This window comes from Myotis daubentonii, chromosome 12 (assembly GCF_963259705.1).
Source record: "Myotis daubentonii chromosome 12, mMyoDau2.1, whole genome shotgun sequence".
NCBI lineage: Eukaryota > Metazoa > Chordata > Mammalia > Chiroptera > Vespertilionidae > Myotis > Myotis daubentonii.
In genome coordinates, this window is record NC_081851.1 from 25540739 (window position 1) to 25554255 (window position 13517).

The following is a 13517-nucleotide window of genomic DNA, read 5'->3' on the forward strand; positions in this document are numbered from 1 at the left end:
TAGCATTTAACAGACGTTTGCTTTTTGGGCTCTCCGCCTCATGAAACATGCTTGTGGCTGAGCATGGTGCCTGGTGGAGACCTGACCACGTGGTCTCCGCTCTCAGAGGAGGCTACCGGGCACAGGCCAGTGACTCCAGAGAGCAGGTGATGTGGAGTTAGGCTCTGGCCGCATTCCTGATACCGAAGGGAGCCAAGCAGTGACTGTGCCTCAGTTGTCCCCACAAACAAGTCACCCATGAGGAGAGCCATAGCTTGTGAAGTGCTACATACACAGGGTGCACCTCGAGCCCCCCAGTGCACCTTAGCATTTTTATTTTATTTTTTTGTTATTCGTGTTTTTTCAATTATTTTTTAAAACCTCACCCAAGGATATGTTTCTAGATTTTAGAGAGGAAGGGAGAAGGGGGGTGGGTTGGGCGGGGGGAAGAGAAACATCAATTGGCTGCTTCCCACACATGCCCTGACCCGGGATTGAACCCACAACCTAGGTAGCTACCCTGAGTGGGAATCAAACTTGCAACCTTTTTGGTGTACAGGATGATGCTCCAACAAACCAAGCCAGCTGGCCAGAGCCACATTAGCATTTTTAAATGAGAATTCTCATAGCCAAGACACTCCGCCACTGTGATGGAGTCTTCCCCAAGTTATATAACCTCCCAGCTCCCTTTAGCACTCCCATGGCAGCTCTCAGAGCGGAATGAAACACATCAGCGATGTTCCAACTCCCATCCAGGCGCGTTCATTCCGGCAGGCTGCACGGAAGGGTGCAGCCCATGCGAGGTGGTAGCTTCCTGCAGGTCTCTTCTGCTTCGAATCCTGTGATTGAACAACTGTCCTCTGTTAAAGGGGGAGGGGCGGGAGGGAGGGCACTCCGTGCCTGGAGAGACGGCAGCTTCAGCTCGTCTTCCTCAGCCCTTCAAGCCTGTTGAGGAGGAAAGAACGCGCAGAGTTGTTCCCAGAAGTGCCCACAAAGTTGTTCCTTAGGTTAATAGGGTCCTCTCTTTTCCTTCTGAACGTACGATGCTTTGGTTATTCCTGAAGGTCAGTGCCTTTTTGTTTCATACCCCCACTCCCTTCTGTCACATGAACTGGTTGAAATGTTTTGCTCTTATAGGAATCAAAATGTTAAATGTAGACTCCTTCACCCAGCAATTCTGCTTCTATGACTTTGTCCTAAGAATACCCACAGTGCTGCTTAAGTAGTTAAAATTGGAAATGGCTTAAATGCCTATTAATAGAGAATAGTTAACTAAATTATATCCATTATTATTCAAGTTACAGATTTCTCTAATAACTTGTGATAACAGCCCAGCCGGTGTGGTTCAGTGTTTGAGTGTCGACCTATGAACCAGGAGGTCACTGTTCGATTCCCGGTCGGGGCACATGCCTGGGTTGCGGGCTGGATCCTCAGTAGGGGGGCCGGGGGGGTGTAGGAGGCAGCCGGTCGATGATTCTCATTGTTGATGTTTTTATCTATCTCTCCCTTTCCTGTCTTTGATATCAATTAAAAAAACATTTAAAAAAGAACTAGTGATAACATACTTGTGGATGGTCAAGAAACTAATCGGAGAATTGGAGGTGGAATGAAGCTGGATTTTACAACTATAGAAAAAGGCAAAGGAGTGAGGTTTTTAAATATAGATTATCTTAGCATATCTTGAACATGTGCATTCAGGCCAGTGACTGTTTAGTATCTGACACAATGTACTGGGCACTGTGTCGGGTGCTAGGAACAGACAAGATGGGGTTCCTGCCCTGGTGAGTACATAAAAAGGGAAGATGGAGCAATATTTAATTTCCATGAGTGTGTCCTGGAAGAAGTTGATAGTTTTAAAGCTAGATGCTCACATTACTTATATCTTTGTTAACCATCTAAGTGCCTGGAGTCTGACCTCCTGAGTGGCAGCCCAGGTCTGATTTTCTGACCCACCCTGGGTATAGCTGATAGTATTCCAGAGTGATTTTGCTTGAACTGAGAAACCAAAACCAATCTATTCCTCACATAGGGAAAAATATTCAGAGCTGTGACTATGCTGTCCTAGACTTTGATATACGTAAGAAGAAATGGAGTATACGTGTACCTATAAAAACGTTCATGCCCAGCTGCTGTGGCTTGGTCATTGAGCACGGATCCATGGATCCATCGAGGTCATGCCTCGATTCCTGTTCAGGGCATATGCCCAGGTTGCGGGCTCCATCCCCAGTAGGGGGCGTGCAGGAGGCAGCCAACCGATGAGTCTTTCTCATCATTGATGTTTCTATCTCTTTCCCTCTCCCTTCCTCTCTGAAATCAATAAAAACATATTTTCTTTAAAAAGGAATCAACAACTTTTAAAAAAATGTTCATGTCCACTTACCTATAATTCTGTTTCAGTGAATGTTTCTTGTAAAAGCAATGTGCATACAGGTTTTTTTTTTAAAAAATCAGAATATTACTTACAATAGTAAAAAACTGGGATCAACCCACATGTCCAACTATAAGAGTATGGTGAAATCACTTCGGAAAACATCCTCTGAGCAGATTCTCATGCAGCCATTAAAAATGATGGCCAGGAAATATGCTCATAAGAGCCAAGTATACGAGTAGGTCCACGGCTCACATGACAGGGATCTAACACATTGCTTAAACCGAGGCATGGAGAGGGATACATAAAGTGATAATAGTGACATAATGGACTGTGATGGGATGGTCGGTGGTTTTTTTTTTTCTGCTCTATTGATTTTATAAAAGTTACATTGTTTTCGTGACTTTAAAAATTAGATCAAGAGGGGAAAATACTCAGAGCTGGGTCTATGCTGTCCTCGAGTTTTTATGATCAAATTGCAGGCTTGGCAGGATGGGGGAAAGAATTGATAAATCCCAGTGCCAAAGGAGTGCCTGATACTGACTTGTGCCTTGATCCCCTCCTCTGCTCCAGGAATTGACGAAGCGCAAATGGGAAAACGAGGGTACCTGACACCCACCGGCGCACGGGAGCACCTCAGCGCCCTTTGGAAGAATGAAGGTGCTGCCCCCGCCCAGAGGATACGCTTTATCTCCTCCCGGCTTTGATTCCCTGGCCTCATTACCCTGCCTTGTTACTCTCATCTTTTCAGAGTTGTGGCTATTGTAGCTCTCTCCTGAAATCAGTGCATAGGTTTGGGTCAGCCTTCAGGTCATTGTCACTGATGCATTATGGAAAGGGGGAGGCCTTTACCTCCATCTGTGAGGTCTCTGTGGACATTCCATCTGAGAATCAAAACATGAACTTTAATACGTATTTTTAGTTAGGATTGTTATATCTTAATTCCCTACAGAAAGGAAAATCCTTCCCTTTTGAGTGTATAACAGAGCCTGTGCAGTATACCCACGCCCTCCTGTCACCCACCCCCTGAGAGAGTGTCCTGGGACACTGGTGGAACCATTGTGTGAGGTATAAGCACTTCACGATGAAGCTGGTGCTGAGCTTTGTCAGGGGCAGGGAAAGAGCACTCAGGGTCCCGTGGTCGGGTACGTGGCAGCCCTGGCGCATGCTGTTCATTCTCCCTGCGTTTCCTTTAAGGTCATTGGACTATTAGCTTTGAATCCACAGAAGAGCCCTCTTGCAGCATCAGTGTGCAGGGTTTTTGTTTTGATTTTTAAGGCTAACTTTTTTGGTTTCATTTTTTTTCTTTCCATATTTCAAATATGTGTCTGACAAGCACCAAAGTAATTGTGTATGTGTGTGTAAGTCTGAGACAAGCAGCCTTTTTTATTTCCCATCCCTCCCCATTTCAACCCTGAGCTAAGCACTGCTGTCCCCGTAGTCACATCTGTGTGCAGGCTCTCAACACCCAGAGGCTATTTTTTGCTCAGTTTTATAAAGAAAAATGTGAATTTATTTTACACTACAGGCCCGGTGCACAGATTCGTGCACATTGATAGGAAATTAATTAGAAGGTGGCCAGCAGGGCAGGACTGGGTGAGACTGGCCAGACACGCCCTGGAGCCAACCTCCCATGCTCCCTCCACACCGGCACCACGGCTCAAAGGGCGTCTGCAGAGTGAGCAGGGTCCCTCTGGCAGGTGAGGTACCTCGGCCTGGCCTCTGGGGATCAGACCAAGACTGGCAGTCCCACATCCCCCGAGGGCTCCCGGCGTGTGAGAGGGCACTCTGCAAAGTTGCTGTTGCACGGCAGCTCCTGCGTTGAGTGTCTGCCCCCTAGTGATCATAGCGCATCATAGTTGCTGGCCGGTCGGCTGGTCGCTTCGGCTTTTACATATAGAGAGATTGTCCTATATTCTGGTGGGTTGTGTTTTTTAGTTCAATTAGTAAAACATTTTATCCATCCATGTTCCAACATAGATTTAAATGATCTTTTTGGTTCGTTTCAAACACAGGATTCTTTCTGAATTACCTTTTTTCGGGACTGGAAGATGTTGACATGGAGTCTAGATTCAACCCCACTATGTTCTTCCTGGATTTCTTGGTGGTGCCACCCTCAAGGTGATGCCCTTTAATTGACTTTATTTCACCTGGAGAGGGTGCACTGGGTAACTGAATGATGGCCTCGGGAGAGGGTGGAGGGGTGGCCGGCACTGAGAAATAGAACAGCAGTTCTGCTTCCAGGCGGCAGGTGGTGGGAAGATTTCCTCCTATTTGTCCTGAATGCGGTGGGAATATTGGTTGTCCTGAGTGTGGTGGGGTGTGAGATCCTTATAGTAGGGATGGGTGAGAGGCTGAAGAACATGACCCTTCCCCCACACTGAACATTCACTGATTCCATGTGTCCCCCTGCAGGTATCGTCCTGTCAATCGCTTGGGGGACCAGATGTATACCAACGGCCAGACGGTGAATTTGCAGGCTGTCATGAAGGATGTGGTTCTGATCCGAAAGCTTCTGGCATTGATGGCCCAAGAACAGGAGCTGCCATGGGAGGTGGCAGCACCTGCCACAGATGAGGTGAGGGCTGTCTTGGAGCTGATGTCGTAAGTGCCCACACTGAGTTCTAACTCTCCAGTGGGTGCAGAATGCTGTGGGTGCTGTGGGTGCTGGTTGGGCTCAGTCTGGGAAAGCATAGGTAATGTCAGGGGGAAAGCACGGTCTGAGCATGGGAAGGTCTGAGTTCACCCCAGTGACCTCGGTTGAGTTGCTTTAATTTTGTGGACTCATCTCTACTGTAACGGGTGTGGTCTGTCATGAGGTTTTACACACAGGTTGTCTGGGCCACCTGCCTTGGCAGCTCTAGAAAAAAGAGTTTGCTTCCCTTGGGCCCTAAGAAAGTTCCTCCTGGGTTACAAGTCCAGATCCCAACTCGCCCAGCGGTCTGGCTCATTAAGATCTCCAGCACTGGGGTCAGGAAGGCAGTGTTATAGATGCTTGGAACTTCCCTGAATAGGACTGTGAGGTTTGGGGCCTCCACTTCCTGCTCCGTAAGTGGTGGAGCTGAATGCATTTTGTCCATCTCAGCAAACACGTCTCGAGCCCTTCAGTGTGCCAGGTGGTCAGTGGGTGTAGGGAGGCTTGCTGGCGTCACTGAGCCCCACCCAGCGCTGAGGTGCTCGCGGTCTGGGTGCCATAGGAAGGGCTTTCTCAGGCCTGAGGAGACTGGGCTCAGGCTCTCTTCTAGCTGCGGCCACAGTCCTGCTATGAACGAGGCCCATCACCAGGTGGCGCCAGCATTTGTCCTGGACACGCAGTCGGTTACCCAGCCTTTCTCCTTGGGCTTTCTTTGGGTTTCCTTCAGTTTCAGATCTGCACTGTAGGTGAGCTTTTGTTTGTTGTTGTTGTTGTTAATCCCCACCCGAGGATATGTTTTCCATGGGTTTTTAGAGAGAGTGGAAGGGGGCAGGGGAGAGCAAGAAACATCAATGTGAGAGACACATCAATTGGTTGCCTCCCGCACGCGCCCCAACTGGGGCTGGGGATCGAACTGCAACCCAGGTACGTACCTTTGCCCAGGAATCAAACCCTCGACCTTTTGGCGTGCAGGCCGCCACTCTAACCGGCCAGGGCAGTGTAGGCGTGCTTTTAAAAATCCCAAGTCTGAGAGAAATGGGCCGTCTTCAGACCCTAGTCCAGTGTGGAGGAGAAAGCAATAGGATAGCCAGGTCCAGTGACCAGGGAGTAGAACTTTATTTTGATGGCCCTTAAAAATAAGGTGGTCTCTTGTCAAAAAAACTCTCAAACAATCCCTTAAAAATAAGGTAGTCTCTTGTCAAAAAAACCCCACAAACAATCCCTTAAAAATGAGGTAGTCCCTTGTCAAAAACCCCACAAACAACAACAGAAGAGCGGAGTCTCTGAAGCAGTAAACAGTATCCTCTCTGATTCCTAAGGTCCTTGTAACCTGAAGTCACGGTGCCCCCTTTCCATCTGATTACAGGACACGTTCTGATTTGTTCCCCGACTCGCTTCCCACATTCTGTTCCCATGGCATCCTCCCACGGATCGCAAATGCCTGCCATGGGCCAGGCGCCTGCTGGGCTAAGCACTGAGGATCCCGGTGAGACAGTCCCTCATTTCAGAAGTAGTCACGTGGGCCCGAGTCAGGTAATGCCAGAGCAGTGAGTTAGGCTGACAGGGCCTCTGTCAACGTACGGGGGACATCTCTCCCTGCTTCGGCCAGAGCAGAAAATACGTCCATGCGGCCCTGTAACTAAAGATGCCCCTCTGTTCTCAGGTTGAGGACAAGCCTACTTCATCGCTAATGGGTTCCGCAGCATTCCCGGTTACTGGCTCTTCACCCTTCCTCTGCCCTCCTCCAACGCACTGACAGGTTTCCTCTGTCATCCGACCCACACTGAGGGACATGGAACCATCTGTCGGCTCCTGTGTCATCCTCGGCCGGATGGGCCAGTGGTGGCTGGACAGTGTCAGTAGGTGGTGCTCTTAGGCAACTTAAGGCCTCAGGGCCTACCTCCTAGCAGGCGGGGAGAAGAGAAGGAGGCAGAGCCAGGGACAGGAAAGGATTGGATAAATATTCCAGTGAGGCTTGGAGATCAGCCAGCCCAGCCCCTCGACATACCCCAATCGGGGACCCACATCCTAACTAATATAAAAAATCATATGGCAAACGTTTTTCCCTTCTAAGAAATTTTCCACCTGCATTTTTGTAAGTGCTTTGGATCAGGTTTTTCCAAGACCGTAAATATAGTTGTAACTCCATATGAGAATCCGTTACCTGGCAGGATAACAGAGTTTCATAAAAAGAGTACGGATGGGGGAAGGGTTTCTAGGGTTGCCTTAAAAATGAGACATTAAGGGACTTCGGCAACTGCTGCTAGCAGTTTGATGAAACAAGCTACCATGTTAGAGAACCCACATGGCAAATAATCGAAGGTGCAGCCGACTAGGAACTGAGGCTCAGTCTGGCAGCCCTTGAGAAACGGAATTCGGCCAACAGCCATGTCAGCTTAGAGTTAGACCCTTCCCCGGCGAACCTTCGCATAGAGCCCAGCACTGGCCGACGGCGTCACAGCCTGGGAGACGCTGAAGCACAAAAGCCAGTGAGGCTGCGCCCGGATGCCTGACACACAGAGCTGTGAGATAATAAATGTGTGTGGGCCCAAAAGAAACGAAAGAAGCCTGCTTTATCATTGGTTCATTTTACTCCTGCAAAGAGACTGGCTGGGCAGTATGTAACAGGTTCATGTTTTGTTGATGTGAACTGACGCTAGAGTAAGCAAGAGAAATAAAGCCGAGCCTGCTTTTTTGAGGGTTTTCCATCATGCTTGTTTTCTTGGTTGTCCTGCCAGGAAAAAGACTCTTCGAATGGGATGGACCGATCCTTTCTGAGTATGCTTCCAGGCCAGTCCCTCACAGACAAACTCTACAACATTTGGATTCGCCTTCAGAGCCACGTCAATATTGTGTTTGATAGCGAGATGGACAAATTAATGACAGAAAAGTACCCTGGCATTAGACAGGTGAGCAGTAAGTTGGATCCCCATTGCTGGCTGAAGGGGTCAAGTAATAAGCATTTGTATTGAACCAAGAAAATAATAAATATACTTGATTTTTAAAAAAATGCCTTCTTTGGACTCCCCTCCGCCCCATATAGATCCTCGAGAAGAAGGAGGGCTTATTCCGAAAGCACATGATGGGAAAGCGAGTGGACTACGCGGCCCGTTCCGTCATCTGCCCAGACATGTACATCAACACCAACGAAATCGGGATCCCCATGGTGTGTGCGGAGGGGCCGTGTTTGCGCTGTTGGGCGCAGAGGGGAGCGTGGAGGGGGCTGGAGAGAAGGCGTGTGGCAGGCTGTGTGACTTGGGAGGGTGGGGAGACAGCTTCTCCCTCTTCCTGGTTAAGTCATTTGGAGGGGTGCGAGGCTGTGTTGGCATTGCTGTCACTCCTTGCCAGGTCTTCAAACACCACTTCCCTTAAGGAAGACCCACTCCTGGGCACAGGGAGCTGACTGCAGGGTGTTCCACGTCCCCACCCGCCTATCTTCCCTCTGCCTGTCTTGGCCTAGTCTTTACTCCCTCCTAGTCAGAGTGGCTGTACAACAGAGTTGAGCCAGAGGGAAGGGGATTTCATCCCATGGACTCGCCTGGTGCCAGGAGGCAGGGGTGTGTGCCCGTGGTTGCCAGGGAGAGGGAGGAGAGCGCGCTGCCAGAGAGGAGGCGTGTGTGAGTCGTCCGTCCTCCGACTTCCTCTGGGTAAGCGGTTCACCCCGTCCACCCATTAGTGTTTCCTTAGGGAGCCAGCTTCCGCTTTTCACTTCCCCACCAGTGCAAGCTGTGGTGCTCATTAGCAGCAGCCCTTTAATCGGCTTCCTCCTTAATGGGCCTTGAGGTCAGTAGTAATGAAGATGGTTTAATTCCCTCCGTGGAGAGTGTCATTTCTGCATGCACTGCCCTGCTGCTGCTGCTCTCGGGGGAGTGCTGGGAATGAGCAGCGCTCTCTGCCTCCTCTCTCTCGGCACACCAGGGCTTCCTCAGCAAGGCCATGACCGTCGAGGGGACGAGAGTTGGGACATTCAGTCCTGTGCCCACCACCTTCTGGGAACTTTAAGTCTTTGCTGGGAATGGCATCATGGAGCCAGTGGTGATGCTCATGAGTCTGAGGCCCCGGGGAGAGAGGCCACACCTGGTTTGTTGCTCATTCTGGGCAGAGGGTAGGGGCTGCCCCTCTTGGCTTTGGCCTCTGGTGCTAGAGTGTCCCAGCTTTGGGAGAGACTGTTAGTGCTGCCTTCTCTTTCCACATTCAGAGCTGCCAGGCCTCGTTCTTGGATTGAGCTCATTTGGTAATGGCTGTCCCCTTACGGGGGCTCGGAAGTCACCTTCAGCCACCCCCAACCCGCCCCAGGTCTCAGGGCCGTGGTGGCCCAGGGTTGTTGCTCACTGATGGCTGTGAGGAGCAGAGCCTGTGAAACTGCTCTTGGTTCTTGTGGTACACTCTTCCCCCAGCATCTGTGGAGAGGTGTTACGGGAGCAAAGGAGGTGAAATAGGACTCAGTAGTGAACCCCATAGACTAGAGTGTCCCCCCTGAAGCTCACATGCCAGTGGTGGAGACACAGATACGCAGGAACGGAACACTCAGGCAGGGTCAGTGCATCAGCGAAAGTGGAACAGGCTGCGGGAAGGGAGCGTAGGAAGGCCGCTCAAGGTGTTGGGGCCGAGAACAGGACAGAATTCAGCAAGGTCCCTTACGTAGGACTCGGACTCTCGGAGGCATTTATGTGCATTCAGAAGCATCGAAGAGTTTAAGATATTCAGTAGCTCGGAAACTCACTGAAGCAGGGAACTTGTTTTCCTTGGAGTGGACGTGTTGCAGTCTTGTGTTCAGTGGGGCGCTGCGTCGTCTCGTGTCTCAGGAAGCTGAGGTGGTTTCCGGTGCCACCTTGACTGTGATGGCTGTCGGAGCTGCCGAGTGACGAGATCCTGATGCCGTGTCTGGGCTCAGGGCAAGAGCCTTGATCAGTTGGTGATGCCTGCTCGGGGTGGGGGGTGGGGGGGTGGTACTTGAGAGCCAGCACTCGCCACCTCTCTCAAGCTAGTGTCCCATTCTGTGTTCCCTTTGGGGTCCATGAATTTACTGGCAGAGGAGGAAATGATGATGTTTTAGAATGGGTTAAAAATTCTTACATGTCCAGCCAGTGTGGGTCAGTGGTTAAGTGTCGACCCATAAACCAAAAGGTCATCAGTTTGATTCCCAGTCAGGGCACATGCACAAGTTTCAGGCTCCATTCCCAGTAGGGGGCATGCAGGAGGCAACTGATTAATGTTTCTGTCTCTCCCTTCATCTCTCAAATCAATAAAAAAGAAAGAATAGGTCTGTGAAAAATGCTGCAGTGGACATATAGGTACATATATCTTTACGAATAATATCTCAAATTAAAAAAAAAATTCTTACGTGTAGAAGGCAATACTCAGATCATTCTCTCAGACAGACTTCTGGGACAGGGCCCGAACTCTGTTCCCTTAAGGCAGGAGTGGGGAACAGCCGGCCCCTGCCATGTAAGGCCCGAGAAATCATTTGGTCTGGCCCTGCCAAGGCGTTAGGGGTGAGTTAATTAAATGTTTGACCAATTGTAGCATTTTTAAAATTGATTTCAGAGAGGAAGGGGGAGAGAGAGAGATAGAAACATCAATGATGAGAGAGAATCATGGATTGGCTGCCTCTTGCACATCCCCTACTAGGGATTGAGCCCACAACCCAGGCATGTGCCCTGACGGGGAATTAAACCAGTGACCTCCTGGTTCGTAGTCTGATGCTCTGAGCCATACCGGCTGGGCTAGCAGGCTAAGTTTTAAGTTAATTTTGTATGGCCCTCGAATGATGTTACAAATATCTAAATGGCCCTTGGCAGAAAAACAGTTCCCCAACCCTGCCTTCAGGCCTGGAATGTGGAGACATGGCCTGTGGAAAAGACAGGCCAGTCTTACCTCCTTAAAGAACCTTTTTTGGATAAGACTGCACCTGCATGTGTTTGAGAAAAAGTCACACAGCTTGTTGTGTCAGACTTTGGGTCCATGTACTTGCCCACCCTGAGTTTTTATATCCATTCATCGTTTTCAGGTGTTTGCCACAAAACTGACCTACCCTCAGCCAGTTACCCCCTGGAATGTACAGGAACTGAGGCAAGCAGTCATCAATGGCCCCAATGTGCACCCAGGAGCCTCCATGGTCATCAATGAGGATGGCAGTCGCACAGCCCTGAGCGCTGTGGACCTAACCCAACGGGAAGCTGTGGCTAAGCAGCTCCTGACACCAGCCACCGGGGCACCGAAACCCCAGGGGACAAAAATTGTGAGTAGTGGGCAGGTTTGATCACTGTAGCTGTGGCTACAGTGAGTGCGGCTGTGGGGGTGCTGGGGCTGCCGTGAGTGCTGGCTGTGGGGGTGCTAGGGCTGCAGGGAGTACTGGCTGTGGGGGTGCTGGGGCTGCAGGGAGTACTAGCTGTGGGGGTGCTGGGGCTGCAGGGAGTGCTGGCTGTGGGGGTGCTGGGGCTGCAGGGAGTGCTGGCTGTGGGGGTGCTGGGGCTGCAGGGAGTACTAGCTGTGGGGGTGCTGGGGCTGCAGGGAGTGCTGGCTGTGAGGGTGCTGGGGCTGCAGTGAGTACTGGCTGTGGGGGTGCTGGGACTGCAGTGAGTGCTGGCTGTGGGGGTGCTGGGGCTGCAGGGAGTGCTGACTATGGGGGTGCTGTGGCTACAGTGATTACTGGCTGTGGGGGTGCTGGGGCTGCAGTGAGTGCTGGCTGTGGGGGTGCTGGGGCTGCAGGGAGTGCTGGCTGTGGGGGTGCTGGGGCTGCAGGGAGTGCTGGCTGTGGGGGTGCTGGGGCTGCAGGGAGTGCTGACTATGGGGGTGCTGTGGCTACAGTGATTACTGGCTGTGGGGGTGCTGGGGCTGCAGGGAGTGCTGGCTGTGGGGGTGCTGGGGCTGCAGGGAGTACTAGCTGTGGGGGTGCTGGGGCTGCAGGGAGTGCTGGCTGTGGGGGTGCTGGGGCTGCAGGGAGTACTAGCTGTGGGGGTGCTGGGGCTGCAGGGAGTGCTGGCTGTGGGGGTGCTGGGGCTGCAGTGAGTGCTGGCTGTGGGGGTGCTGGGGCTGCAGGGAGTACTAGCTGTGGGGGTGCTGGGGCTGCAGGGAGTGCTGGCTGTGGGGGTGCTGGGGCTGCAGGGAGTACTAGCTGTGGGGGTGCTGGGGCTGCAGGGAGTGCTGGCTGTGGGGGTGCTGGGGCTGCAGGGAGTGCTGGCTGTGGGGGTGCTGGGGCTGCAGGGAGTGCTGACTATGGGGGTGCTGTGGCTACAGTGATTACTGGCTGTGGGGGTGCTGGGGCTGCAGGGAGTGCTGGCTGTGGGGGTGCTGGGGCTGCAGGGAGTACTAGCTGTGGGGGTGCTGGGGCTGCAGTGAGTGCTGGCTGTGGGGGTGCTGGGGCTGCAGTGAGTGCTGACTATGGGGGTGCTGGGGCTGCAGTGAGTGCTGGCTGTGGGGGTGCTGGGGCTGCAGGGAGTACTAGCTGTGGGGGTGCTGGGGCTGCAGGGAGTGCTGGCTGTGGGGGTGCTGGGGCTGCAGGGAGTGCTGGCTGTGGGGGTGCTGGGGCTGCAGGGAGTACTAGCTGTGGGGGTGCTGGGGCTGCAGGGAGTGCTGGCTGTGGGGGTGCTGGGGCTGCAGTGAGTGCTGACTATGGGGGTGCTGGGGCTGCAGTGAGTGCTGGCTGTGGCGGTGCTGGGGCTGCAGTGAGTGCTGACTATGGGGGTGCTGGGGCTGCAGGGAGTGCTGGCTGTGCGGGTGCTGGGGCTGCAGTGAGTGCTGGCTGTGGGGGTGCTGGGGCTGCAGGGAGTGCTGGCTGTGGGGGTGCTGGGGCTGCAGGGAGTGCTGACTATGGGGGTGCTGTGGCTACAGTGATTACTGGCTGTGGGGGTGCTGGGGCTGCAGGGAGTGCTGGCTGTGGGGGTGCTGGGGCTGCAGTGAGTGCTGGCTGTGGGGGTGCTGGGGCTGCAGTGAGTGCTGGCTGTGGAGATGCTGCGTGAGCAGTTTCTGTCTCCCCGAGATAAAGCTTCTCCCACATGTGGGTGTTCCTTGGGGGCTTCATGGTGTTGACTCTCTCAGCTGGAACTGAAGCTCCTGGGTCGCTGACACCAGGATTACAGCTTCACTTGGCTGTCTCACACCACGCAGCGCAATGCTGGGCACACATCGGGTTTGAGAAAGCTCTTTAATCCTGACTCAGTTGTGGCCTCAGCAGGAGAATTTGCTGTCCTTGACTAGGGCTACCCAGGGGGTGGTGCTCAGGTCGTCATCAGCATTCCCGGAGCTTGAGAGAAATACATGTTTACCCCCCTCTCCCCTCCGCCCCCTCACCTACAGAACTGGAACCGCTGGGAATGGGGCCCAGGGGTTTGTGTTTTCACACGCTCTCTGGAGGGTTCCTTTGCATGCTAAAGTTTGAGAACTGCCCCAGAGGAAGGAAATATTCTGTCAGTGATAATTGACAGGTTTCATCTGCTGCTGCAATTTTAGGCAGTTGCTGGTGTTGGTCTGTGGTACTTTTTTTTTTTTTTTTTTTAAGTAGGTATTTTTTTTAAAATATATTTTATTGATTTT

The 13517-nt window shown here is 52.1% G+C and overlaps 1 protein-coding gene across 1 annotated transcript in view; it reads left to right on the forward strand.

The window, feature by feature from the left end:
* Positions 1-13517, forward strand: part of POLR1A (RNA polymerase I subunit A) — a 78431-nt gene that overhangs the window by 14873 nt on the left and 50041 nt on the right. The window contains exons 7-12 of the mRNA XM_059659234.1: positions 2921-3007; positions 4363-4468; positions 4763-4925; positions 7721-7891; positions 8026-8148; positions 10993-11223. Of these exons, the coding sequence (XP_059515217.1) occupies positions 2921-3007; positions 4363-4468; positions 4763-4925; positions 7721-7891; positions 8026-8148; positions 10993-11223 (881 nt within the window). The remainder of the gene's footprint in view (positions 1-2920; positions 3008-4362; positions 4469-4762; positions 4926-7720; positions 7892-8025; positions 8149-10992; positions 11224-13517) is intronic.